At 34.2% G+C, this 25,989-nt stretch overlaps 1 protein-coding gene across 3 annotated transcripts in view; it reads right to left on the bottom strand.

The window, feature by feature from the left end:
• The window catches only part of LOC149786434 (sodium/potassium-transporting ATPase subunit alpha-like), a 61,136-nt gene that overhangs the window by 5,475 nt on the left and 29,672 nt on the right, over positions 1-25,989 (bottom strand). For all 3 annotated transcript variants that reach the window (XM_089976877.1, XM_089976875.1, XM_089976876.1), the window contains exons 4-17: positions 24,381-24,584; positions 18,396-18,509; positions 17,736-17,870; positions 15,894-16,011; positions 13,105-13,373; positions 12,376-12,574; positions 7,158-7,269; positions 6,518-6,843; positions 5,059-5,234; positions 4,358-4,494; positions 2,635-2,852; positions 2,006-2,107; positions 788-1,037; positions 136-310 (exon numbers count right to left, since the gene is read on the bottom strand). In XM_089976877.1, coding sequence (XP_089833003.1) covers positions 136-310; positions 788-1,037; positions 2,006-2,107; positions 2,635-2,852; positions 4,358-4,494; positions 5,059-5,234; positions 6,518-6,843; positions 7,158-7,269; positions 12,376-12,574; positions 13,105-13,373; positions 15,894-16,011; positions 17,736-17,870; positions 18,396-18,509; positions 24,381-24,584 — 2,535 coding nt within the window. The remainder of the gene's footprint in view (positions 1-135; positions 311-787; positions 1,038-2,005; positions 2,108-2,634; positions 2,853-4,357; positions 4,495-5,058; positions 5,235-6,517; positions 6,844-7,157; positions 7,270-12,375; positions 12,575-13,104; positions 13,374-15,893; positions 16,012-17,735; positions 17,871-18,395; positions 18,510-24,380; positions 24,585-25,989) is intronic.

Below are 25,989 nucleotides of genomic sequence, written 5' to 3'. Positions count from 1 at the left end.
TAAAAGTCCATTGCTTCCATCCTGTGTGGGTGGGGATACCATTAGTAGATGGAGCTATATTTATCTTTAAGAAACGTAAATCGAATAACTGACGCCCATCTTAGGCAAATGTGAATGCTTATAATATGTATTTACCCATTCTTGCCCATAGGTGTCCTGCACATCCTGAATGGCCGGCGAATCCCACTGTTCACGCAGACCCAAAAGACGAAGTGGCCAGAAACCGCTCTCCCCCATTACGACGAAATACACAAAGAATCCAGACGCAGCCTCTATCATTCCTATCTGTGCATAGGCCATAGTGACTAACCTATTTAAAAACATTTAAAACAGTTGAATGTTAGTTTCTGATTGTATTAAATTCTCAATCCGGAAAACAAGCGATGGAAAAACATACATTTTCCTAATGCCCTAAAATATATAATAATTATGCTGATGAATATTATGAAAAGCTGACGAGATGGTCATTTACAAATACTTCAGCACACATTATATCAATTTGAAAACTAGTGTTAATATGGAAGAAAGAGATTTCTTTACAATTAGCTAAAATGTCATTAGTAACTTGTCAAGTTTCGGTCTTCGTCTATATATTGAATAAAGCACAACACCAATAGTTTTGTCCCAAATTAGACATTTATTTGGTCGATTATGCCTATTCAAAGACTAGGATAGAAAATGACAGGTATCCTTAAACAACTGACACTTACGATACACAACGTCAGTGACGTACAAGAAAACTAGAACTGAACTATAAAGAAGTGGAAATAACATAAACAGTAGCAACCTTGCGTTGACAAGCCGGTCGTTGACAGGATCCCGAGGCTGTCTTTTCATGATATCATTCTCGGCACTCTCATAAGCCAGTGCGATGGCAGGAACCATGTCGGTTCCCAAACATATAAACAACATGGCAATCGTACCCAGCGGTAGTGGAATATTAAACAGGAGTAAAGCCAGGAAAGGAATTAGCTCGGGAATGTTGGCAGTCAATGCATATGCAATCGACTTTTTCAAGTTGTCAAAGATCAAACGACCTGAAAAGAAAAAATCCAAATCAAATATAGATAATAACCACTTTCTAAACTGACAATTTGCTTCAACCTTTCGACTTACCACTTAACTTGAAAAAAGAAACAATTCGCAACAAGAAAGACCATAAGCAAATTCTGTATACATACATAAATCATTAATATGTAATATAACCTATTCATGTATATATATATATATATATATATATATATATATATATATATATATATATATATATATATATATATATATATATATATAACGGTAAAATATCGGTAAAATTAAAACTGACAAATAATCTATTTCTGTACAACAATAAATGAAAAGAATCTCACGGTTTTGTGAATTAAATTCCCCATAATCCTTAATATTATATAAATTCCAAAGGGATATAATGTTCTAAATAAATATCAGTATTGATGTGTGCCAATGATACAATCCAGAATATGTTTGAATGGGTACATAAGAAATAAGTATAGTTTTCGTCCAAAATGTCAATAAGAACTTTGTAATTCCAAGGACTAATTTAAGTACGTAATTTCTCTTAAATTATATCTGAAAATCATCCCATGGATTTTTTATGAAACAAGTATGATTCTTTATCAAACCTCACTTTATTTCACCTGCGACACAGCAGATATTCGAGAACAAAAAAGAAATGTAAACTTTAACCTAATCGCCAACAAGGTTCTAAGCTCGTAAACAAGGTTAGGCTTTGAACTAAAATGTTAGTAAATATCTTAAAAAGCAAAAACTATAATCTTATAAGGATATGAACACGATTTAAGTTCAATACACATAACAATATATATATATATATATATATATATATATATATATATATATATATATATATATATATATATATATATATATATATATATATACACCTAGAGCTGTGCAACACACGTTTCTAACTCAATGTAATGGCTGATGTCTTCCCAATATTAGTATTATTAGACATATTACTTACCTTCTTCAATACCAGTGACTATAGAAGCAAAGTTGTCATCCAACAGAATCATATCCGCTGCCTGCTTGCTAACATCACTACCAGCAATACCCATAGCGATACCTAGATATTTACAGAACGAGACAACATTAGTCCAGCATAACAAATTGCATTTTGTAGTCAAATTCTGGTTAAAGTGATGTGGATTTATTTTGAGGATCAAACCGTTTAGTCTAGCCTTTGATAGTTACTGTGCTTTTTGTGATTATCATTTCATTCTCTTTCTAGATTTTTTACTTGCACGATAAAAAGCGTCATTCACCGTAGCATGTAATTTAATGAGAATACGGAAACGAGTGACAATCATCCAACTAACGTAACTTTTTGTATTTGTTGTGAGACATCAAGTTTCAAAAATCCATCAAATCTGCATTGCTGTCTTAAATTCACAGGCACGTTTTCTTTTAATATATTCAGAAAATAGTAATACAATAATTCAAATTAAGAAACCTGATTTATTTAATATATGAAATGAAATAATAATATAGTTCGTGTTTCAAGATATAATGTTCGCAATAAACAGTGAACTTCATAATGTTACATATACGTCGTAACGGTTTATATGCAACGTAATGAATACTAAAGTTAACCAATATCGGCCTTCTTTAGGGCCGGTGAATCATTGACACCATCTCCAGTTACAGCCACAATAGCCCCAAGTCGCTGACAGCCTTCAACAATTAACAATTTCTGCTGAGGCGAAGGTCTAGCACATACAATTTCTGAGTGATTCCGCAAGAATTTATCAATCTGAGCAGGGGTCATATCCTTCAGGTCACCTCCATGGAGTACTACAGCTTTTGCTTCTCTGAAATTGCAATTCGTTTGATCAACAATTGCTACCATCCGCTGGTGTTTATCTATGCAAGTCTTTATTTTGTTTCGGAACCACTTTCAATTAAATTTTCTTAATCAAAACTCAAAATACACTCACACACACACACACACTCTATATATATATATATATATATATATATATATATATATATATATATATATATATATATATATATATATATAATGAGAATACTGGAAAATAGAGACCTAGTCTTATACTAACAATAAACCTTTAGCTATTTTCAATGTTTTACGTCTAAACACAATCTGCCTCAGTACCATTGCAATTACAGTTATAACAGCATATGAATTGTATCAGAACATGACTGATTTTATGTTAGGGTGAGCATGAATTATGTTTTATGGAAGGAGAACTTTATAATACTAATAGTCAAAATTTTGTTGTTTGTTCCCTTGGCTGGAAAGATATGTATTCCATATATTTGCTTTTTCATTTGCAACTGAGCATTCAATAAAATCATGTATCTTTAGCTTATATTCTATCAACTATGTCAGGAGGACTTGTATTGACGATACAATTTTTGTGATAAAAAGAAAAGAGTTAAAAGCAGAAATATGGTTTTTAGTGCCACGAATAATATACAATCATCTGTATTTATTGGAGACAAGTTTTGCTTTTATTAACTAAATACCATCTAAATACCTTATTAATAAAGTATAAAGTATTAGTGACTGATAAAATGATATATCTATAATATTTAGTTAGAAAATCTGAGATACAAATGTAAGTACAAGGAACAAAGACATCAGACATGACTCTGAGCAAATGTCGATGTTATTCTTCTAAAGCAATGACTTAAAATGTTATGTTACCCCAGAGTCAATAGTTCAGGAGAAAATTGTATATCATATGTATCTAATTTTTGATGAAAATGGGTGTCTACCAAATGTCTAAATAACAGCTTAAGTGACCATTCAGCTAGGGTATCTGAGAAAATGAAGAAGTTAAAAACCTAACTTCTTTGGCTAAGAGGTCTAACCAAACTTTAAACGAAACTAATGAATATTTAAAAATAGGTCACAAGGATCATGCTTGCGTTGAAAATCATAGTATTGCTATTGAATTAAGCTCCTATCATGATAGTTGGCTCAATAGACAAAAGAATCAAAGGAAATGAGATAATACAAAGGTTGATCAGTTTTGCCGAAGCCTGAATGTTAGGTCACAGTTACATAGATTCTAACGAAATGTATTTAACGTACACTATATTAGATAAAGCAGAGTCACTCTCTGCGTGGCACAGAACAATGATTTAATAGAAAACGTTAACTTATATAAAAATTTCTGAAGTCGACTGAGTGCATTTGTAGCCTAGCTTATACTGAGAGCTGGAATGCATTACCTGACTTGCAATTTGTGCCAAACATTGATGCAACATTTCTTTTTGATTCAGTGTTGAAATGAAAAGAATATTAATAATTCAGGTTGTAAATTAGGCATGAAAGTTATGTTACCTCGGGTCTACTTCCTCTATCGCAATTCCTCTTTCAGCAGCAATGTCCTCAACTGTTTTATTACCCTCAGAGATAATTCCTACTGATCTAGCAATGGCTTTTGCTGTGATAGGATGGTCACCAGTTACCATGATAATCTGTTCAAACAAAAGTCGTTTATCCAGGTTCTGATAGTGTGATATTTGTTATGGAAGCAATAAGTTTATAGGGTACAAGAACCCAAGATATATCTTTGAAAATAAAGCAAACAGCGAAACCCTCCAGCATGAGCGCACAATGTGGTTAGGTTGTAATGCTTAGATGATATGTGTCACTGGAAATAATCATTTGCTTTCCAATTAGAATTCAGATTACCGGTTCTCGAGCCTTCAAGTACCGAGTGCTCTCGTAGTTAATCAGTTTATTTCTTTTGTTACAATTATTAATAACGGATAGATGTTTATCACTCAATATAGTTGTTAAATATTTGGTCAAATTGGGGATGTTCAACTTTATAAATACAACTAAATACCAGGCATATACTGTATTCTGCGACTGACAATAGTATGTGTTCTGTACAAATATTTTGGCCATAATTAACTAATCTTGTAAATACCTAAGAAGAAATGTAAACAGTTTGCATTTAAAATGGGTAGATCTTGATGCATTCTTGCACCATCAAATATTGATCAAATTATTGTTGAATACAAAATAGTAAATACCTTGATGCCAGCGCTCCTGCATTTGCCTACAGCACTAGGTACAGATGCCCTGGGTGGGTCAATCATGGACATCAGACCGACAAATCTAAGACCAGACATGGGGAAGTTCTGCTTGTCTGTGTCAAACTTGTATCCTGGTGGGAACTGATCCTTGGAAAGAAGGTAATCACAGAATCCTAAAAACGGGGATATTTTTAATTACGTAATATTTTCTGTAGATTGTATTTTACTTTTCAAGTATATATATTAGCATTTTAAAAATCATATCAGATAATTATTGTAGGGACATTCAAATCAAACTGAGATCACGTTTCTCAGGGCTAAAGTGTTACATATATGTGACAGTATGCAATAATATGATAATAATACAAAAAAGAACTTTTGAATTGCCATGTAAAATGCACTTATTTTGTGTTTCTATCTTACTAACCCAATGCGCTTCAAATAGACTCTAATCTTAACAACACAAAATCTTCATAACAGTTACAAAGCCAACTTATGCTATATAAAAAAATGTAAAGCGACGAGTCTACAAGCAAAATGCTGATATTACCTTTATGTATACATATACTGGTATATATTGAAAAATGAGCAAATTGAAATCATAATATAAAAAAAATAATTGTTTGATTTTTAAAGATTGCTGCATCGAACGTAATTTAAATCTGATTTCATTATACCAATGAAACGTTGTCATATGTGTTCAATTGTAGCATTTCACCCACTGTTCTTGTGTCCAGCAAAATCTGACATCATATGAAACTTTCTTTCCAATCAAAGTATTTTGCACATTTGAACAATCAGTATGAATTAAACATCATCTGCAAAACATATTAATGATCAATTTTGCACTGAACTGTTCTAAAGGAAAATAAATGTTTGTGTAAATGGTGATATATATCTAGTACGGAGAACACTTTAACACTGTGACGTCTACAACACATAAACCAGCGCCAATAGAAAATGCAAAACGAAGATGCATATTTTGAACGCTAAATTAACTCTTTAGAAGTTATTTTGTACGAATATTTTTTGTCTTCTGTTATTTGTTTCTGGCCATTGGCATGCAGAAGATTGAAAAATTGACTTCCTCGTGTATATTTTTAATAACCGATACGAGAACAAAACCACAATTACGCCCTAATTTACTTGGTCTGGACACTTTAAGTCAGTTCAAATCAATTAGCTCAGTAATGGCTGATCTGAGAAAATTTGTTAAAAAATAAACAATATCACACTTTTTTCATAATATTATATTTTGATAACCGTACACGTACAATATCTTTACGTCGCTAATAGTTATTCCTGCATGGATCATCTTGTTCTGCAAAACGTTGTCAGACATATATGCGCACAATATGGCGTCATAAGTATTTAATGATTTCTACAGCTAATATTCTTAGAGAGAGAGAGAGAGAGAGAGAGAGAGAGAGAGAAAGCGTGAGTGAGATTAACGAACCCAATACTCTCTCTCCGAGACTTCCCAGCTTGAGGTAGGCCGTGTTGAATGTAGTCCTGAATGTCTCGTCGATTTTACATTCAATTCCTTTATCAAGGTAAGTGGAGCACATGTCCAGAATTTTTTCTGGGGCACCCTTCATGACAAGGATGTAGTGGACATCACTAGGATCCTCAGTCTCATGGATTGATACTTGATACTTATTGGAGGAATTGAACGGGATCTCGGCAATTTTCTTGTTCCTCTGACGGAAGGAAGTGACATTTCCAAGGGAAAGCTCAATGCATTTCAGTAGAGCAGATTCAGATGCATCTCCGTTACATTCTCTACAACAGAGTAGCTAATAACATACTAACTTTTATAACTAGCTGTTCATACAAGCTTCTCAAATTATATATTTAAAATCGTATTTGAAAGCTAATATGTCACATAGCTATATCCAGCCCAAATGTTAAACAACTCGACAAAGGTATTGACAGCATTTGTAACAGTCTCAAGGAAAGGGTCAGATCGGTAAAGATAAAAAAGACTGACATGTAAGTCAACAGTTAACAATTTGTCAGAAATAAATCTTACTGGTTTCCCTCCAAAGCTTCACAGGCCAGAATAAAAAGTAGAGAAAGAAAAAATCATTGCTTACCTTTGAAAAACAGATACATTTTCCTGGCCTAACTTGAACTCAGCTCTGTTGCACAGCATCGCAATACGAGCCAGGGCAAGAAATGAAGGATCACTCCGATTATACGTAGTATCTAAAAGATGCATTATTGAACCTATCGTTACAAAATGGTCATGTGTTAAAATAGTTTAACTGATCCTGCTCACATAATTCGCTGTACGTTTTAGATTTCGCTTCTTCCAGAGAATCAGTCAATATTTGAGGTCTTAATATCTGCATACTTTACTACCAAAAGTGTTTTTTTCCGTACCCTCTAAACTGGTTAACGAATTTGACTAAAATGCAACCCAAAGTGAACTAAGCAAACGCTCTTTAGGATATCTTTGGTGGCAATTACTATTTGACACACTACTGTAAGCTCTCCTTTGCCGAAAACGCATATCAAAGCGTACTAACATGGTAAATGAAAAACAACAGGAATTATATTTTAGGTAGCTTGATGACAGTTCACTTTGTAAGAGCAGGCATCTGAGTGTGCGATCTCAACATATTATAAGCTTAAGGGCGGAATCTCCTTCAGATCATGTTATATACGAAATAAGTAAGATATAGCAGGTCTTGTAAAAGATATACAAAAATCAGATTACACAAATCATAAAATATCATACCAATGTTATAATTGCGCGCAATACATTCCAATACGTTCTCTAACACATGTTAGGTTATTTTGTTTTTAATATTATATCTAAAATCCTAGATGAGTTGCGCATTGCATCATTTGATGAAAATAGGTTTGTATTCTTCCAGCCTGCCAAGCAATACACTTGCAAAGGACTGCAAATTTTAATTTGTACAACTTAATGCTGTACCATGAAAGCAACGTGTAAATCTGTACAATCTTTATATGGGAAAGCATCTTGAAACTTGCAACAATGAAACTGAAACATTATGCAATTTTTGAAAGTTCACAGAGATGTGAAATATTAATGAGGTCAACTTTAGGATTTTGATTCGTCTTGATTGGTTTTCGGTGCTTTTTGTGGTGGTGATTTCGGTGGGTTCGGGGGGTTTATTTTGAATTTTGCAGCTATTCGCATAAAGGTCCCAAGTATGCATGCATAGGCTATATCTACTGATAGCCATGCAAATAGTTAGAACACATTAGTCAGAAAAAATATTAGCACGTACTAAGGAACATGTGTCTTAGATTATGTCAGTGTACCTGAAGCAAAAGTGATAGGAAGAAACAGCCAATTCCTACTGGAACGATTCATAGTGAAATCTCAGTTTAAAATAGATGCGCAGAGAGCTCATATATATATATATATATATATATATATATATATATATATATATATATATATATATATATATATATATATATATATATATATACTGTAAGTTATGTTCTAACGAATGAGTATTCTTCACATTCCTTACAGGAACTGACATTCATTTTCATATATCTCCATTATACAAACGTACCTCTTATTCTCCTGATTTCTTGTTTGCATTTGGTGTTCAAAGGATCAGGTGGCTTGTTTTAGAGATGACATTGTTCTATTGTTGATGTTTTGTCTTGTTCCACATTGTTATAAAAAGCATGATAATTAAAGGATTGCTTAGATATTACAAATCAAAAACTCCAACCAGATCACCAAATGAGATTATATCCTAGGCTCTTGCTAAGCCTAAGCAAACACTGTAATGCTTCTAGAAGCGCAGCTGTGAACATCACAAGCTAAAAATTCCTAGCAGTCAAAATGAATCGAACTCAGTGGAGCTCGAAAATGGTACACACACACACACACACACACACACACACACACATATATATATATATATATATATATATATATATATATATATATATATATATATATATATATATATACACACACATATATATATATATATATATATATATATATATATATATATATATATATATATATATATATATATATATATATATATATATATATATATATATATATATATATATATATATAGGTTACTTGTTCTCATGTAATCAGTGAGTGTTAACAAAAGCGTTTACATATAAAATGCTGTCTGACATTTCAAATTAGACCAATTGGCAAAACAAAATATTGCAATGCTTACCATTTGAAAAGAGGAAATTGTCGCCAGAATATTCAGTTCATAATAATATTAAATTTGGACACACGAGATGCTACCATTCTGTGTTTTCAAGGCGCACGATATGTCGGCCTGTTCTGCGCATAGGTTTGAAAGGTTTATCATGGAGATGAAATACATTACGTTGGCCTGTTTCTGTCAGGATTTCAGCTTGTAATTAGATTAGGTCAGGTTCATAGCTGATTTTACGAAAGTCAACGTAACAATGCCAATAGATGACAAGCCATTTTAAGCAAACTAAACCGATCTTGAAATAAAAATTATCAAAGTTTTAAATTTTATAATAAAAAATAAGCTATTATGTTGAAGATCAACAACTATGAATTGGATGTGATGTATTTACAACGTCGCGTTTATGGGGAAAAAATTACTAAAGAATTTAGAAACAGACTAGCCCGTTCTAGCTGCAAGTTGACATTTTGGATTGCAGACGATTTTGTACGTGTGGGACACCTGCGTGCAAAATTCGAACTTTAATTAAAATGCAGCATTGCTGTAAGGTATAAATTTTCATCTTTTCGTTTATTTACTGTATGTATTGTTATCATTTGTATGATTCTAAAATATACATAGTAATATGATTTTCCGAGTTACACGTTCAAGAAGGTGATGGAGTATGTCTTTATGTTGACAATTAGCGATTACCGTTTCATAGACATTTATGGTAGATATGTGGGATATGTTTGTACACTTTATGCATATCACTTCCTTAATTTCGGAAGTGTAGTTTGTATTAAATTAACATAGAAGTTAGAGAGGGGTTCGCAACTTGTTTCTTCAACTTTTGCAAAGCTTTCGATATAAAATATGCTTTCGATTTTATATGTTTTGCTGAAATTGTTTTATGGATTATAACATTAATCAGACATTGTAATGGCTATCATGAAATCATCTGCACCTTGTTTCACACACTCGTGAAACAAAATGCAAACCAATTCAAAAAGTGTTATACATTTCGACATATTGTTTCTCAAATTATTCAAGCAAATTGTTTAGTACAGAGATTGTTTGATATCGTAATACTTGGTTCAACTTAGATTGCTTGCCAATTATTTATCGTCTGCATCACGAATCACACTCAACATATAGATACAGACATCTAAATGGTATAAACTGCGCACAAATGTATAGTTTATTGTAATCTTTCTCGTTCTTTGATTGAAAAAAAGGGCATGGCCGTATAAACAATTTACAGGTATATCTAGATAAATGCATTGTAAGTAACTGTCAAACATACTAGTTTTAAATTCAACTCAATTTAGCCACACATTAGATGGTTTTAATTCTTTACAGATTCAGAATGCTTGATTTATAAGAAAACTTACGTACAATATGATTGATGACAATATTGTACCGGTTTACTGTGGTATATTTGTCCAGTGGTACATACCACAGAACTTTTCCACTGTACCTATTATAAGGAATGTATGGAAATTTTCAAGCAAACTTTTACGAAAATTACCATCATAATAACGATTTTTCATTTTGTCCACAAAATGATTCACAAAATTATTTATTATTTTAAAAGCCAACTATATTAGTCACAAATTAATTTTGTACATTATGATATACTTAGGGTTAGGGTTGTGATCCTTGAAGCACATTGTGACAAGTCTTAGTTAGGGCAAAGTGGTGGCCGAATGGGGTGTTGCAAAATATATTTGGATCTAGTACAAAATTTAAAAACACTTCTGATTTAAAACATGCAGTTTCTTTCAGTTATTTACTAGTCTATTTTATATTAGGTCCCAATATTCTTTTGTAAAGTCTTTGAATCATATTAAGGTTTCCAGGACAGTTAATTTTATTCGAATTGCAAGTAATGTCTTTAAAATATTGTAATAAAAACTTGGGTATGTGCAATTTGTGATTACGTTTCCTTTCATAGTTTTGTTATATTTTAGTTAATATGTATTAGATTATATGTAGTCGTTGCGATGAATTTATTTCTCAAACTCTATAGTAAAAAACTAGCTTCTGAAAACATTTTCTCGTTTGTAGAGTAGCTGTGTTCTGTTCATAAAGGCCTGCTCTGATAAATATTGTTCCTGACTGTTTGCATCCCACTCTAGGTTTTACTGCATATTTACACGGATTGTGTAAACATAAAAGCCTCCCCCCCGCCAAAAAAATAATTATCAGTAACTATCTTTACTTATCAGTTCAATCAGTATACTTGGTGTTAGCTATAATGGAGAAAGGATGGCACAAATTATGGCATCCAGTCCAAAGGTAACATGCTCTGCTGTCTGCTACTGGCGGGTGTTCATAACCTAATACCAACTAAAGTCGATGTGCTTGTGCTTAACAAATATCAAGCACGAAACATTTCCTTTATTAGGGAAGTTTTACTGTTATAGCAAAGCAGAATATTTAAAAGCATTTACGGAGACAGTTCCTACTGTAATAAAGGAAAGTTTAACTTTTAATATTTTCTTATGCTGCCAAGACTAACTGAAAAATACAAATTCCATTTTGTACCGATTCAGCAACCATGCATGCTACACAAGGTATAATTATTTTATTCTGTCTTGTTATTATAACATTAGTATCACAATTGCTTTCTTCTAGAAGCATGTATGAATATTGTGTTGTCTCATTTTGGCCTATATATAATTCATTCGGTTCTTTTGCTTATAATGCTCTCCAGCGTTAAAAAGTGTCATTCTTAATTTATAACATATGTTATGAGCAGCATTAGGAATCTTAGCTGTAGGTTTCTCAGACCATGCTTTTCAATGCTATGTTTGTCTATCGAATAATATCTTGTTTTTATGCTGAAGTATCTAGAATCAGGCGGCTGTTTTGGAATAAAAGAGTGTCACGGATCACTAGAAATTGTTTCATATCAATGGCATTGATATTTCAGTTTAATTGATTTTAATCGGGTAAAGGTATTTTACAGCCAGAACATGGATGGGTATTGTGACACTGTTGTAATACATAAGTGTTCTTAAAGTCATTTGCATAGTATATATTTCACCAGTCATGCCACAAACAGGTTTAAGTTGCATACATTGACGAATACTAAACTATATTTCATAACGCTAACGAAGGCTAATGATTAAAATATGCTTACTGGTCTGATTGTCACTAGTTTCAACCTCTACAACGTGGCCATCAAACCACATGTGGGCAACAGTCATTCTGTTTTGGGTAAGGGTGCCAGTCTTATCCGTGCAGATGATTGAAGTGGAGCCCAACGTCTCAACGGCTTCCAGGTTTTTCACTAAGCAGTTTTTGCTGGCCATACGCTTGGCAGTTAAAGTCAGACATACCTGGAGAGTGAAACAAGTTTAAGAGTGTTGCATTCCTTTAAGATACCAATAAACAAAATCTGTATGAAACATGATGAAGACTAATGTCCATCTTCTTTTGGAAACAGGATGCATCATTTTAGAATAAGGCATGCGTGGTAATCTAATGAATGACTTTAGTCAAGAGAAATATTTAAAATATTCCATATTTTTACGAAATGACCATATTTAATAAAATATTACAAACAATTGGACATTATAAAGGTCTTTGCTTCATTAAAACGATTTTATTCGATACATTCAGTGGCTAATTATAATGTTAATATTAGCAAATGTTGACTTCAAGGCCTGCTTAATTTTTTTAGTTTCAATATGTGACATCGTCCACATAGTACTTTTAGTTACCCACATCCTTCTTACAAATTTCGTAAGTAAATCCATATCATACAATACATATCTAAAGAAATGCAAAACATAAATATATATAAATTTCTGGGTGATATTGGACATTGCTTTGGAAACGTATTGCAAATAATACAATTGCTATTTACTGTTACAGTGACCAAGAGTCCCTCTGGAACATTTGCGACAATAATTCCAATCAAGAAGATCACTGCATCAAGCCAGAGGTATCCAAGGAGAAAGGAAATGATGAAGAAAGTCACTCCCAGGAATATGGCCACGGCAGAAATAAGACGAATGAAATGGGAAATTTCTTTAGCAATGGGGGTGTCTCCTTCATCAAGATTAGAAGCCAGGTTGGCAATACGACCCATTACAGTCCTGTCACCAGTTCGGACAACGACAGCACGGCAAGTACCTGGAAAGAGTCCGATAATAACACTTCTACAGCCAGTGAATATGGTTATAAAACGTAAAATAAATTTGTAACAATATCAAAAAAAGGTTACAGAAGTGAACACAAATCTTTCAAATCAGAGGCAGTTTTTGTCTCATTTTCGTCATGCATTTCAGTCTAAGTTATTTGTACTATTTCTTCATGCTATTGGAAGTGGTAAATGCTAGTTTGCGTCTTTAGCATTGAGTTGTATCTTCAAACAATTTTGAAAAAGGACACTTAAATAAAATTCAACCAAAAACAGGGATATACTAACCACAAGGTATGTTGATATTGTATATGATTTATTCTTTACGCATAAATACAGTTCGAATGACAAATTCTATACACTATCTGTATCAACAGTCATTCTTTGAGGGATATTTCAAAATTAACCCCATGCGGAAGATCTCAATTGTGAGGGCACGGGCTCGGACTAGGTTAAATCGAGTGGTAAGTTTATCACTTACATAAGGATCACAGACCACATATCTGTCGATTTAAAGCATTTGAGTTTCTAATCAAAACGACATGTTATACTATATAGTAATTCTCCAAGAACACTTACCCGATCGCAGCAATGTTTTGAATCTAATTCCGCTACCTCTCTAATGTAACCTTCCCTAACCAAACAACCCAGTTTGGTTCCCATTCATATATGATACAGGCTACAACAAGATGATATGTTAAGGAAATATATGAGATTACATGAAAGTAGTTGAACCGATAATACAAAGCGAGTTTAACAAAATAGACAAAATAAAATTAATCAAAAACGGAACAAACAAAACATGAAATGAAAATAAATAGCAGAAACAAGAAAAACCAAACATATAGCAGTTTGAATGAACATCACTCTGATACTCTTACCAATGAAATTAAGGTATCTGATACATATAAGTTTAGACCACACTAGAGCGTCCATAAATGCGAGTCGGATGTCTTAATTTAAACGAAATGTGACCAGCAATTCAAAAAAGGTTCTTATTGTGGCCTATATTTCATGTCCCGTGCTGTCTGTATGTGTCCGATGTTATGACGCTGTAATCGTTCGTCTTTTTAGGAGCCCATGTCTTTTATTTGAAGAGACACAAAAACAAACTTTCCAGAAGAAACCATTTACATTTGGAAAATGGCTATCCTGTGACAGCTCTACGGTTCTTTAAATGCACATAGTCAAGAAGATATGTCTTATACCATCAGTGTATTCTTTCATGAAATGTCTATCAAACTGACCTGTCTCTTTTCTTAACCTTAATAGAAGCTACCTATTTGTTGAGCATGATTAATTTTATAATTTTAAAACTTTACCTTAACGTTTAGCAACAGGCGAAAAATAATAAACAGATAAAGCCTCCAGGAGAGTTAGGTCTGAGAACTAGATTTGCAATATAATGGGTCTCTAGCATGGAAGGACAAAACGAAATATATGGTACTTAATGTAATATGAATTCTCCCAGAACTTTAATTGTTTCTCCAGGACTGTCGGACTCTGGAATGTAACAGTGAAGGACTGCCTTTAGACTGGCTGGATTGCCTGGTCGGAAGGAGGGGTGAGGAAATATAGCAACAGCAGAGGATAAGCACCAACGATGTCGGGAAAACATCACATATACCAAGACGCTATCGTTAATCTGACAGGCAGAAACGTAAGGACGGCATGCTTTAAACAAACACGAGCAAGCTCTCGCGTCATGTTTGAAGTCATAGTAGAGAGCCAAAAATACCATTGTGAGATAAAGATCATGACACCAGTATTTCTGAGTTCACATCCTGAATCACGAAAAGCATTTGTGATTGGAGTAGAGATTTTGGGGACATTAACACTAAAGTCCCTTTCTTCTTATTATTCTTGTTTACTAAATATGATGAAAGCAGAACAAAAAATAAAAGATATGTAGAGATGTGGGTACGTTTCGCCATATCCCTTATCAATCCAGATCCTGATGGTGTAAAATCTAAGGACACAACTCTCCACTGAATTTGTCATTGTATATGTATCTGATCTTCAAAACTATGGCGTAAGACGATGGATCGTATATATCACATACGATCATTCTGTAGGAATCGAATGAAGAATATGATCGACACTTATTGTTTGATAAGGGAGAATGTTCTTTGTAATTTTCGACAATTTGTCGTTTTGGAACATTGAATCGTCACTTTGCTACTGTAGCGGCATGGACGACTAATTAAGTTAGCAGGACAATGTACATATTGCCTCAAGAAATCAGGGACATAAACCATACATGCTGCTGAAATTCTGTCGCCAATTTATTAAGCTTACCAAACGAGGGCATGCAGTTAAAGAAACATTAATTTAACAATGACAGAAAACGAAACGTAACAATATATTCCTACAAAATTCATATTGGGTGGCAGGTGAATATCTTATAGTTCCACCATATGTTAACGCCATACTGCGCAGTAACGTGTGAATTGTTAATGAAATCTTTCCATAATATATTTGGAATCAAGAGATTACATATAAAGGCTCCTTGCCTTCGACGGCATTGGTAGAGAAAAAAGCCAAGTTTCGAGTTTCCTGTGGGTCCTCATGTGTTAGTTCAGCCGTCCTGGTCTGGGGCTCAGATTCTCCCGTAAGTGAAGAGTTGTCAACCTACATAGATATGGAGATCCCATGTGTGAGATATTGAACATTATAATTGCTCAGCAGAAACAAATATTAATGAATTCAGCAAATCTAGTCCCCTCTGGAGCAAGGGATCATTATAAATATAATATAACCAATCAAATGGAGAATAAACACATTATAATAACAGTTATATGGGTAAATTGAAACACATTGCCATTTTATTACACGTTCCCGCATCTAATCTTACATAATCACTCCCATCATACCAAATACGGTAACCAGTACTGGTTGAGCTCATGTTGAGTGTCCGCGAGATTTACAGAGACCCTGGAATCGTAGAATTTACACTTAAAAAACCATTATTACAGAATGATTGAACTCAAGCAGAAATACTTGCAAAACTAAATCAATATTTACTGGAGAAGGAGGTTATAGAATTAAATACAATAACTGGGGTTCACGAGGTATTTCTGTGCCATGTGTAATGATAATCGAAAAGACAAGGACAAATTATTAATCTTCCATTGGCAAGAATAGATGATTGCATCAACAAAAATTGAAATGCGAAATCAATTTCGGCAATTGCATCTCCAGATGGGACTTATCTGTATAACGTGTTGCCCTCGAAATATTTTTATTTTTTATCCGGCAGAATAAACATGCGAAACGAACATCAAAACCAAAATGTAACCCAAGTCAGTGGAATATAACATATCCATGCCCCAAGCAATCAAGTTGCATCTCCTCGTTCATGATTTTATGTATAACAAGACATATAAGATGAGAAGCAAAGCTACATTAAAAACCTCAAATCAAACTAGCAGAATGTGAAGGTGTCAAGAAAAACACACTTTAGCTATGTCAAATTCGGAATAATCAATGTTGTTTTATTTCCTTTAAATTGTGTTAAAACCGATCAATAAGATCAGGGTCAATCTGGTACTAAAACGGTAGGAAAAAGAGGAGAAACCCAATATCAGGAAGGATGAAACCAAAATATATATCTTAATAAATCCAAATTACAGTTCCACTATTACGGAAACAACGATCATCCAACAAGATTGAAAGCAAATGAGACAACAAAAGTGTAATAATAACTACAGCAAGGTGGCATAAGTGTGGTAGAAACAATTTAAAATATTTTCCTCATCTTGAAAAGAGAATTGTCAAACAAATAAGACAAAACGATCCATTGTGGGATTAGAAACTAGGGTATTAGGTCTAAGACGGGTTAAGTTCTTTTAAACAATATGTACCGAGTACTGCCTAAAGATCATTAAACGCTGGATACGATGTTAAACTGTTTCAAAACATCTAGTGAATAATATTTGGGAAATTATGCATATGTCTTTGTAAGAGTGGGTGGATGTGAGAGTGTGTTTAAGTAAATGTATGCCAAAGTTAGATTATAGCCAAAAACTTTATCTTGTTAATGATGGCTGGTGCAGAAAATCAACTAGACTGGGCAACATACAATAATTAACAGCATGTCGCTGCATACAATCTTGTCAGTTAGTATGTTTTTCAAAACACATTGAAACTATAATGCAATTAATAAAAGCTAAGTGAAGAAGACATAATATACAAATGTCGAATGATTCATGAGGTCTTATAGTTTTTAAAAATTGACATTTATAAAAAAAGTTGTAATATTTGCATACAAGTATATGCTAACACAAGACAATTAGTTATTTGAACCTAAGGGATGGAATCTAGATCGGATCGGAAGCAAGGTCAATGATATATACCTTAAATCCTTGAGCAGTTATAATTCGAATATCGGCTGGTATACGATCGCCAAATTTCACTTCAACTATATCACCTACCACTAATTCCTCGGCACCTATATTCAGTTTCTCACCGTTTCGTACAACAAGTGCACACTGAAAAAAAAATAATCAAGATGACTCATCAAAGTTGGGTGTGAAGAACAAATGTTATGTGAAATATAGTGTTTTCACCATAGACGGTGTTATATAAAACAAAGAGGTACACAGGATCTTCAGACATGTCAGTCTAAATCTATGATATATACTTTATCATTTCAATAATTCAGCTAGATACATTCAGTGACTTAACTTGAAACCGTTTAATATATATCTTTCATTCATAGCCTGGGTCATAAAAAGAAAGCTTCTCTTCAATATTACAATATTGGTGATATAATGGCGTGGAAATGGGAGTTATGTGCGCTTCATACAACATAACAATACAGTAAATGTAGGATTATTTTGATTAATAGACTACTCATCCATCAACTGAACTTTATTGGCACGCTCTGTTCATTACTTCCAAAATAGACTTTAATACTGCGCCCTCACATTGTTCACAGAAGTATCACATGTTATATTGTTTCTTGATACTAACGAAGGTAGCAAAAATATCTTAAGTTAGTTCAACATACTGACCTGTGGAATCAGTTTTTTGAACGTGTCCATAATTCTTGAGCTCTTTGCATCTTGATAATAGCCGAAACAACCGGTTACCACAACCACTACTGCTAATACAATGCCTAGATATAGCTGAAATGAACACAATGATTCAATCTACGCTCAGATATCAGGAAGTAACGATACAGTCATCCTAGAAGAAGCATTGCAAAGTATGATTATCTGGTATGAAATAATACTGAATATACACCATTTAGCATGCTATGTTATATATGTGTGTGTGTGTGTGTGTGTGTGTGTGTGTGTGTGGTTAAAACTCTATGGTCTTAAGCTAAACAACAGAAAGAGCGAAAACCAATGGGTTTTGTAAAATTAAATAAATAATTTATCTCATTTAAAACTTTAGAAAGAACTTAATTTACAGTATTGAGAAGAATTATATCCCGAATAGTCCAATGACAAGTCCAAATATATGAAGTTCCAAATGAAATTCAATGCTATTCCACGTACATGTCAATATTGAATATGTTGATGTGCCTGTAGTTTCGAATACGATAACGTGCTAATAGCCAGAGGTGTACTAACAGTATTTTGATGTATTCTAAGTGCATAATCCCAAATGTTATTGTCTGAATCCATTATGTTTTGAACTTAATGTTCCATTAAAGAAGTATTATTGAGCACTTTGTAATTTCAGCGAATAATATTTTAAAAAAAACAAATAATTAAATCCAAACAAATTAAGAAATGAACACAACAATATCATTGATTTTTCGTCAGAAATTAGGGGAAGAATGAATAATCCCAGCTTATCAAGATTATATACCTATCTAACTGACATTGGTTCCAAGTACAATTTCCTGGAAATTCTCTCTCACCTTAAAAGAATTTTCCATTCTAGGAGTATCTATGTTCAGGCTCAATACCATATTATTACTCATATTTCCTGTTATTGATGATCTTAATAATTAATCCGCAATAATATAGCTGTCTAATGTGTTTTTTTTTAAATAAATGTGACTAACTAGTTATACCATTAACTTGTTTTTAACAAGGTCAGGTACAGTCACATATGCACTTAAGATATAATCATAACGAACATCCAACAAACAAAATATATAATTATACATAACACATATAAAGGCTACAAGCGATCATGGTCAGGTCAGCACCCACAGGACCCTTTCTTCTCCCAGCATATCTTATACTTACAGGTATGAGATCTTCTCACAATCCACTATCTATCTACACCAACCTTTCAAGTCCTTGCAGGTTTGGAACAACTATGGTCTGAACATGGTATGGGGGCAGAACAATCCCCAAGTTCTTTCAACTTGCGGTGTTGTAGTGAAAGACACCTTCGGCCCAGTCCGTAAACGCGCAAGGAGGAAAGTAATCACTTCCGTTCAGGTGACAACTGTGTATGACATATCTAATGCAGGAACACCACCCCTGAATTCAGGCGTACCTCAGAGATGGTGACTTCAACTGCTTTGCGTAATGTGTGATGAAATTCTTTGAAAACGGTACCCTAGGGAATGGAAGCTGGAAGGGGTATAGAAAATAATCCGCGAAGGAAGAGCATCCATTGGCCATGGCCAGTGTCTTGAAAAGGAAATGATTTTTAGAGACATGATTCGAGGAGGCATTGATACTAGCGAAAACTACTTTGTTTCAATGTGGCGATCGTTTGAGCTTATCTGCTCGCATGGAGCTTTGCACCAGGATACCATCCAGTTATTCCTGCTTGGTTTAGTCGCCAGTTTAATATGCTTGAGCAATAAAGAGCTTGCCCACAAAAACCGGGCCCGGGCTAATATAGTGTAGTTGCGGTTTATTAATAACAATGACTTCCATCTCATACACAAAATATGAAATATATCTGGTAGCCAGTACACAATGAAATGGGTCGAATTATAATTGGCAACTCACACCTGGCATTCCAAACATTGCAAGCGTACTATACGAGCATTAGTGACCTAGGAGTTTTGGACATTCTTGAGGGCACCTACCATAAGTCATCTTAAATGTCGATTATGACTAATCTTTTTTGCGAGCAATTATGTAATAAGATGGAACGATGCCGCACATGAGCTGCAACAGTATGATATATTTTCAAAGCCGGTGTATTTGGATAGGTTGATCGGCGTTCCAGCCAACAATTCTGAAGAGCCCTTACGCCTTGACTGCGCCGCCGTCGCGAACGGATTGATTGACTGCAAATGTAGAATCTGACCTATAGAAAAGACAAAACCGATTGCCACAACTTTCGGCGCGGCCTACATGCCTTAACCAGAGTACTGGGCAAACTGAAATCTTGAAGTGTCACATCTCTTGTAAACAATCCGGCATGTTACACACCACCTTGCCTACCTCAATGGTGCCGGAGGGTATGGACATACTACACGCACGAACTTCATTTTATTTCAGCCGAATTCCGTTAGTTCTCACAATGGTGTACATGTTTCCGAAGGAGATGCTTACGATGGGCGTGTCTTCACAAAGCCATAGGTTCTATCGTTGGAATGGTAGCACCGAGTGTACCACACAACTCATGAGGGAAAACTGTATTCCGTGGATAATCATCTCCTACTAGATCCGAAAAGTCCCTCGTCATAAACATTTGTCGGACTCATGCAATGACAGCCACTGCACGACTGGTTGAACGAGCTTGCGAACCTCGAAGGTTACACAAAACATGAGGTGAAAAAACACGACGTTATAATCGAGGCTCTTACGCAACTAAGGAGGAGGATGCAAGTAACAACTGGCACGTTCCGGTGTCAAGGAATGCAAATCCTTTGCTACCCACATTATATCTGGTACCTAATCATTCTTCTTACTCTTCCACCGACAAACGAGCAGAAAAAGACTTGTAAGGAACGACATCGAAGACTTGACCATAGCAGCCACTAAGCTAGATCCATTATAGGCACTTGGCTGTTCCTTCAAACACATAGCGTCCAATGCCTGAATATTGCAAACAAAGGCAAGGTGTGGAGTGTTGACGCTCTGCTCACTTTTAATTATCAATTCCCTTGTATCTTGCAAAGTACTATATGGGTTATTTGCCTCACCTTAAACACAATATTTTCTTAGGAAATGCCTTTCTTCTTAAAATCGACCGACCACAATAAAGGTTGCAGGAGTAATCCCCACAGACTCCAGAAAAATGTCATCAACATGTCCCATGCTTGTGAGATGCAATTCCTCACCATATAAGGACCATTGCAACGGTTTGCTTTTAAAGTACTTGTAAATAATGTATTCTATAACAGCAGAGCCTCTGACAATCAACATCAGCTCATAATCATGCAGCTCAAACGTTGTTGCAGATAAACTGAATAGCTCGGTCTCCTTCATACTCGCCGTCCAGACCACTGTCACTTCAACAATGTTGTTATTGCTGGACTCAAGACCGCTGTCGTCGTCGCGTTCACTAACGTCTTGATAAGCCTTTTTAGCAAGATATTGATCCAGCTTCAATGAAGCGTTATATTGCACGTATACGTCTAGGTTTCATCATAGCTGACAAAACTGTGCTTTTTCAGCCTATCTATAGATATATACAATGCCAACACAATATCCGACGCCGCTATAAAATAAAGTACTTATGGCAATACCATCTGCACGTACTATGGTTAGCATGTGTTCTGCCAGTGTGTACAAGATAGATTTAATCTCTAGTAGGGACTGCGGTTCTAGAGCATGCGATATGCAATGACAGATATGCGTGTGGGACAGGACAGAGATGTTATACAAACCATAATGGTTTAACATTTCGACTGTACCAGATAAAGACACAATAGCCTGATGGAGAAAATGTTGACCTCTTGCCATATATCAACACTTGTCCGAATGGCTCTTATAATTGTTATTATTGTTAGTATATATATATATATATATATATATATATATATATATATATATATATATATATATATACTTTACATATACTTTAAAGTAAGTCAGGAACCAGTCAGTTCTTAGATTGACTGCTGACATCAACTCGGCAACAAGTGAGCAAGCAGGACGCATCACATTCCATGCTCTAATTGTATTGTTGCATCTTGACATGCCTTTGACCTTTAACTTTGGGTTGCGAGTGACTTCTTACATCTTGACAATATTAAAGGCGAATCACAAAGGCAACGCAAAACAATCAGTAATTCCAACTATTCTAACCATCTTTGGATTACTGATCGGTACGAATGTGGCATGCATTTGTAGCCAACAATAACAAACATGGCTATCCATAAATCCAGTATTAAGGGACGTTCCTGCGTTAGCGGATCAGGACACAGTATTAGATCAGTTCGCCAGACATGTGCTTGACAAGTAATACCAGCCCCTAGTGAAGGAGTATTTGCATCAACATGGATTATCATGCCCTACCTCACTTTAAGATGGAATGTGGATGCAAACATATATATTCTCAACCCTGTGACGACCTAAGGCATTCCGAATATACATTAAACTAGCTACGTTATGTGTACTTTGTAGTAGAAACAAAATCTCAAACTACTCAGCGCATGCGACTGCTACAACAATGACGACGTATTAACTGGCTCAGAGATACTGAATAAAACCTCATTGGTATTCACCTGACATTTCGGATAATTAACTTCCTCTGTCACAGGGCCAGTCAGAATAAAAAGAAATGATTATATTTGAAAATGATATGTTCTTTCTGTTTTGGTGATTTGCGAGATGCACGAACATTCCAAGCAACTGTGAATAAAGCATAATGTAGTTGTGAAGCTTGGTGATATAATTTGTGACCTTCATGACAAATTTCTGGATATAGAGGTATTTGGGAAAGTTATATGTTTTTCGATGTCACCACCGTTTTGTTAGTACATCAGGGCGATAGGGTTTGACATGCGTGTCCGCAAGACAGTCAAGCACAGCTAAACGTTCATCCCGGTTGTAAACTGCTCCACTGAGTTATGTATACATGGTTTAAACAAATAAAAGTAAATACAAGTTTTAACTAAATCCATCTTATTATTCGTTTCTCCAGTGTCTCCGGGGCTCCACTAATATGAATTCCTAATCCTTTGAGAAATCTAACTTCTCTAACAATATCATTTCTGAACAACGGACTGATTTTAATTTCCTATGAATTAGACTAGAATGATGTGACGGCGCTCGAAACATATACATCTCATTTCTTATCAATTGGTTCTGGTATTCAGCTGAACAAGTTGATTTCTGCGGATTATCGCGAATCACACTTGTATCAATAAACACTGGTTTGCGATAATTTTCAATTACAAATTGTGTTTCCTAGCCATAAATTTTGCTAATTAATACACCATTCTAATATAGCTGATATTATGTTTAAATGCGATAAATAAACTTTTTTCTCCTGTACATCTAACAATAATATGTTATCTGTTAGAAACAGATAATTTCCAGTTTTTTAGGGTGGGTCTTTTCTCGTCTTTAATCTCAATAGCCGTATCGTTTTAAGCTAGTATACTGGATTTAATTTTACTTCTTCATAAAACAAAGCAAGAATTTTCGTCAAATTATATGGTGCCATTACTTTTGTTTTACAGAAGTTCCCACGACACTCAAAGTAAGTTAAATGGTTGATTACTTAGATGTTTTGAGATGTCTTGGCCGAGATTATCATGATATATTGAACATGTCAAGTCCATATTTCACTTTTACCGTTAAACTTTATTTTGCTTTACGAGCGAATAGGAGAAATGTTATAACGCAAACCTTCACTTTCCTGCAAACTAGATTATCACAACCGCTCTTCTTTTATGAGAATGCATTACTCTGTGTAAAAATTAGTCCATCCCAATTCATGGGAAAGCATGAACATAGCAAACTTTAAATATTAAAGAAAATTTAAGGTTATCGAAATAGATTGCGCATTGCTTCTTAAATAGTTACGCTGCAACGTCTTAAAATGTTATTTTAAATGACGTTATATATCAAACTGGAGTACAGGAAGATATAGGCTGTGTCTTTCCAAGTTAAACATACATTGTCTCCTGGCGGATCTTCCGAAGTTGCTTTTTGAACTCCATATGCAATAACACAGAGAATGGATCCCGACCACAATAGTAAGGAAAAACCTCCTAGCATGTGTTTTAAAAAGTTAAGCCATTCAGGTGTCTTCTTAGGAGGTGTCAGCTCATTTCGACCATCTCTTAGCAAAATTTCTTTGGCAATATCTCGACGAAGGCCCTGTAATACATATATAAGCGTAAAAGCACACTAATGATAGACATATGTTGGAGTTTAATTTATGAAATATTTAGATATGCATTACTTCAACAATTATATTTATACTTCTTCAAGTTTTTTTGTATAAAGTTTCATCTCATTTGTACAAATATAAATACCTTTGGGTTACTTCAGGTTCTGTTTTCCTGTTAAAGCACAATGTAAATGCTACAAACAAAGATAACGAACCTAGTCATGATAATGACGTGATTTCAGGAGAGTTCAATTGTCATTTCGTCAGTTTTATGTGTAACTAATAACCATTATGAATTAAACAGTGACATAACTTTTGTAATATGAAACATCCTCAATACACCATGAAGCAGACAGCACTCGACCAATATTATGTAAACCTGTTATATGCGCTCTTAAGATCACTTGAGGTAACACGTTCTAATTCAAACGTACGATGCTTCATCAATGCAACCATTTATCAACATTTTAACAAGCATTTAACATAAGACATGTACCATTATAATATTACAATTTGTTAAAATGTAAGGCTGGTTGTAGGTAGCTAGTACTGAATGTTTTTTTTTTCAGTCTGATACACATTTGATATTGGACAAATGGAGATATTAGTGGCATCGCAACTGTGGAGCCATCATTTCTAGACCTACTGTACTAGTTCCATTTAAAAGCTAGATAAGTTATAATGTCAGGATCTTATGTATTGCTTCCCTTCTCTCACTACCCTCAAATGTATGATCACATTAAATATAAAACGTCCAGACATTGTACATTTATTTTTTATGTGAATCAAAAAGGAAATGCCAGTTAAACGAAAACAAAAAGCAAATCGATAACCATGTCACACAGGTTTGAGCAAAATATATTTGCTTATTTAAAATATCTTTATTCATGCGTGATATTATCTGAACTTACCATGACTAGGTTTCCTGCATTATCTAGTGTATCACCTATTATTGAAATAACTTTTTTCATATGAGACAAACAATTAAAGCAAAACTCTATGTTGAATAAAATACCTAAACCTTGATTAATCTTAAAACTCATCGCACTGTTGCCAATATATTAAATCAAATTGAGATCAACTAATTATCATAATTTGTGTAAAGTGTTCTTTATCCAACTAGACTGTAACAACTTCGTTACGAACCAGAATTTACATCGGGATCCAAAAATTGCAAAATAAGGAGGCATAACCCTTACAAAAACGTATACAATAAGTAAATCTGTGATATGCACTGAATAATATCCAATCTAAGCGCCGTTATTCCCACCCAACACTATTCACTATATCAGTTCTCATTATAGAAAATTGTTGCTGAAAAATATCGATTTATCTTAATGCTAAAAACTTAATTAACTAGACAAACGGCACAATGTTATTCATCGGATGATG

The sequence above is a fragment of the Sinohyriopsis cumingii genome, chromosome 12, assembly GCF_028554795.1.
Source record: "Sinohyriopsis cumingii isolate HCF-2022 chromosome 12, ASM2855479v2, whole genome shotgun sequence".
Classification (NCBI taxonomy): domain Eukaryota; kingdom Metazoa; phylum Mollusca; class Bivalvia; order Unionida; family Unionidae; genus Sinohyriopsis; species Sinohyriopsis cumingii.
The sequence above is the reverse complement of the archived record's forward strand: the minus strand, read 5'-3'. Positions and strand labels throughout refer to the sequence as shown.